This window comes from Cyprinodon variegatus, unplaced genomic scaffold, assembly GCF_000732505.1.
Source record: "Cyprinodon variegatus isolate N-32 unplaced genomic scaffold, C_variegatus-1.0 Scaffold700, whole genome shotgun sequence".
Classification (NCBI taxonomy): domain Eukaryota; kingdom Metazoa; phylum Chordata; class Actinopteri; order Cyprinodontiformes; family Cyprinodontidae; genus Cyprinodon; species Cyprinodon variegatus.
In genome coordinates this window covers 215,934-220,243 of record NW_015151153.1, presented here as the reverse complement: position 1 = coordinate 220,243, position 4,310 = coordinate 215,934, and the positions used below count along the sequence as shown (strand labels likewise).

At 37.5% G+C, this 4,310-nt stretch overlaps 1 protein-coding gene across 1 annotated transcript in view; it reads left to right on the top strand.

The window, feature by feature from the left end:
• Window positions 1-4,310, top strand: part of uvrag (UV radiation resistance associated) — a 173,284-nt gene that overhangs the window by 8,703 nt on the left and 160,271 nt on the right. The window contains exons 2-3 of the mRNA XM_015394627.1: window positions 184-301; window positions 3,769-3,803. Of these exons, the coding sequence (XP_015250113.1) occupies window positions 184-301; window positions 3,769-3,803 (153 nt within the window). The remainder of the gene's footprint in view (window positions 1-183; window positions 302-3,768; window positions 3,804-4,310) is intronic.

The window sequence follows — 4,310 nt, the reverse complement described above, 5'->3', positions numbered from 1 at the left end:
GCCTCCGGTCGGTCGGTTCTGATGTTAGCCTCCTGTCGGTCGGTCGGTTCTGATGTTAGCCTCCGGTCGGTCGGTTCTGATGTTAGCCTCCTGTCGGTCGGTCGGTTCTGATGTTAGCCTCCTGCCGGTCGGTTCTGATGTGAGCCTCCTGTTGGTAACATGTTTCTTTTTCTCTACTCACAGAGACGGTTGCGTCACCTCCGGAGCATTGCTGCCAGGAACATAGTGAACAAGAATGGCTCTCCACTGCTGGACACTTATTTCACCCTCCACCTCTGTGTAGGAGATCGCATTTCTAGAGGTCAGTAGAAACACCAGAAACAAACAAACTATCACCTCTTCTTGTTTTTCAGAAGCTCTCATTTGAATCCAAAAGGCAACCAATGTTCTCACATTCCTTTAATATCCACCAGTTATTGACCAGTCCCTAAAAAAAAAAAAAAAAAAAAAAAAAAAAATTCAGCTTTCTTGTAAGCTGTGTTTGAAACGCAGTGATTTGATCTCTAACAAAGGTTTTAAATGTCCAAGCAAAGCGGACTCTTAGTGCTCTGGATTTGAGACGATTACAAAAAACATACAAAGTAAAATGCAGTCAAAGAAGCTAAAAAATGCATTTACTTTTGTTTTATATGGCACAATCAGAACTGGTTTGCTTTAATGAAATATAACAATTTCATTTTCTGCATTTCTGTCATGTAAGGAACATCTGGGGCCTAAAGCCAGGCTGGGATTGATGCTCGGTTGTTTCGTTAAAAGCGGCAATATTAATTTATTTTCTGTGTGCTTGGGATGTGTGGAGTAATTAAAGGACAACTCGCCCCCAAACCATCTTTTGTTTGCTGATAAACTGTCTGAAGATGTCTTACAGTGCTGTTTACACATACCAAGCATTATTTTTATTTATTTACAGCATCCTGAGGTTAAAAGGCATTGCTATATGGAGTGAATTTTGTTTCATTGTTATTGCAGACAAAGAACATGTTTTTGTTAAAAAAAATTTAAAACAAACTCTGAAATATATTTTTTTCAGTATTTTTTTCTGATTTTTTTTTTTTTCTTTTAAAGATTTACCTTTTTAAAATATATTTTATTACTCTCATTTTCAGATTGATTTTTAGGAATTGCTTTCTTTTCAAATGTGTTTTACAGATATCATTGTTCTAACTTCAAATAAGACTGCTGCTAAAGTCCATGCAGACCAATAGAAATGTGTCTTTACCCGTCAATGTGATCGAATGTGATCAGTAAAACGTAATCTGAAAGAAATAATTAATTAAACTGAGTCTGAAAAAGAGAAATCTGGAAAAAAAAAAATCTAGTCTAAGAAAACAACTAAGACATTTCTAAAATTTAATTTCCGGATTGTGTTTTTTTTTTCTAATTACCATGTTAAAAAAAACTTTCTCAAAATCATATCATTAGCTAGATGTAATGTAGGCCAATTCAGGGGAGCTAATGTCAGCTGCTCCACCCTGGACAGTGGTGGTCCATTTAGGGATTCATGATAAATGATTTTGTTAGGATTGAAATGAAAATAAATTGTGTTTGTTTACTTTACAAGAGTGGTTAAAAATAGTTGATGCGTTAAATTTGGATTACAAAAAATGTCTGTATCATCAGCCTGTTGCAGGGGTCGGCAACCCGCGGCTCTATGTTGAGGCTCCCTGAAGCTTTTTCAAAAATTTATCGAAATGGAAAAGATGTTTTTTTGCAAGTCAAACTAATTATGCTTTTCAATGCTGTACAATTTTTTATAATAAAAAAAAATAATAAATAAATAAATAAATGTAAACATTTCTGGCAACGAAGATTTGCTTCACAGCCTGCAGCACACGTTTCAGCGCTGCGCGGTGCCTGGCAGGTGGCTGTTCTAAACAAAGCGGCGGCTGAAGATAGATGATGAGAACAGAGGATTCAAAGATGAATGGACCTTTCTTTCATTACCAATGCGGAAAGATTGCCTGCATGCATGTGTTTGCATAAAAACCTGCTGGTATTAACCTTCTGTCATTGCTTCATTATTCCCCCAATCTATTAGACGTGCTGACCTTCTCATAGGATTGCAATCACTACAGGAGGTTGAATTCAACCCAGAGATGCTGAACAGGTTCTTAGGTTGCTTATTTGTTTTGTGTGAGGGAAGCTATTGACCACTTGGATTATTCCTTTAATCAAAACAAGGACTTTTTGAATTGATAGCAGCGGCAGAAAGACTTTTCATAGATCCCTCCCCCCTTGTGGGACTGGTGCCCATCTCCAGCCATCTATGATCGCAGGCAGGACACGCCCTGGACGGGTCACCAGTCCATCACAGAGCAGCTTTTTCATAGATGTTCAGTTATTCTTTACAAGAAGTCCAAATAAAGTTGAAAGTTGTGAACAAACAAGGAAGGAGATTATTTCCTGCAAGCTTTTAGTGAGCATTGCTCGCATTGTACGCCCTTTACTAAAAATATTAATAATGTAATGTTTTGATCTGGGAGCTGGCAGGGAGACAGATACAGCACTGCTGATGCAGATCGCTATGATCACTCCCCTGAAACAGTTTATTAACGCCTAAATTAACATAACATTTCAAAACGCTTTTATTATTCTTGTGCCTGCGGTTTGCACCATATACCTGAAAACGATAACATCTACTTCCAGCTGCCACAAGCAGAAGGGGAAAATCCCCAAGAGGCGACCAGGCCTGAGACAGCTGCTGCTGGGGATTCCCAGTGAGTGCACACTGTCCATCTGTGGGGGTCTGAGTGGCTCAGACAGCGAAATAATATCATAAGGCAGGATCGAGATCTTGATGAACTGGCTGCACAGACGCTGTCTGCCATTGAACACAGGAGCAGCATCTGGACACACTTTACTGGAGCATCAAAGATGTCTGACCTTAATGTGGCTGTGATTGAATGTGATCAGTAAAACGCAGTCTGACAGAAATAATTAGTTAAACTGAGTCTAAAAAAGAGAAATCTGAAAAAATCAAGTCTAAGAAAACAGCAAAGTTACTCTTAAAACCTTTTTTGTTTTGTTTATCCAAGACGTTTCTAAAATTTCATTTCCGGATTGCTTTTTTTCTAAAGTTTTGTTTCCGGATTGTGCTTTTGTTTTTCTAATTACCATGTAAAAATAAATAAATAACTTGTTCAAAATTCACTTCATATTACTGCATATGTTTTTTTCTTTAGCATTACACTTTCTGATTGTTTGAATTAACCTATGAAACATAATATTGTACCTAAAAATGATCTCATATCTTACTAATAAAATTTCCACCTCTATCAAGCACACATACTTCCCTTAATCAGGACAAAAATAGTGTTGCATCAAAAACAAAAGGTTAGCTGCATTCCACCTCGACATGCCGGAAACAGCCTTTCAGAGTCTAAATTTCCACTCCGTGGAAAGCCTAAAGATGTGATGCACCCTACGAAATATTCCTAGCTAAAAGCCTGATTTCCTGGATTGACCTGCTGGTACTTTGAATCAGTCTCAAACAGAAGATATGTGAGATGACTCAGGCTGGTTGCACATAGAAATACATAATCTGACTAAACAACTACTTTACTTTACTATACATGGCTGCTATGCAGAAATAGACCAATAATAATAATAGTAATATGAATTCTTTGGACTCAAAGAAACCGTCTGCATTTAGAAACTTGTTTTAGGTGAGCCTCACTGAGCTTTATTCTGATCTGGTCTGGTAAATGCTGGAGATTCTGTGCAGGTTTCTTATAGATGTTAATCTTTTTCATGTGTTTTTTGTTTCAGACTTTTACAAGAGTGAAGTCATTCGAGACTCACTGGTGAGTATGCTGCCACTTCCTGTCTGTCTGCTGTTATGTCATCAACATAGCGTTATGGCATCTGGTTCATTTAGTGGGATACAGCCGAGAGAAAACACCAGCTCTTTGCATAACTGCAAGAGGAAAGCTGGCAGATAATTGTTAGTCTTATCATCATTTATCAAAGGCTTCTCTACTGATTGTGTTGGTTCAACCCCTTGAAGCCTGAATTGATATAAATGTACATATAAAAACACATTTTGTGTTTCCTTTTCCCTTTAATGCCATGCCAATTTAAAATGGTTAATGCTACTAAATAAATAGAAATGAAGGTAATGTATATTTTGTAACAGCAGTTGTAACTACATAATAACATACACTTTGACTGGCACTGGGGTGATGCATAAACATTATGATGGCTGTTTACCTACACTGCAAACTGAAAATGTCTTTAAATAAGTGTATTTACCCTTAAAGGGATAGTTCGGGATTTTTGACATGAATCTGTATGGCATCCCCATCACCAGT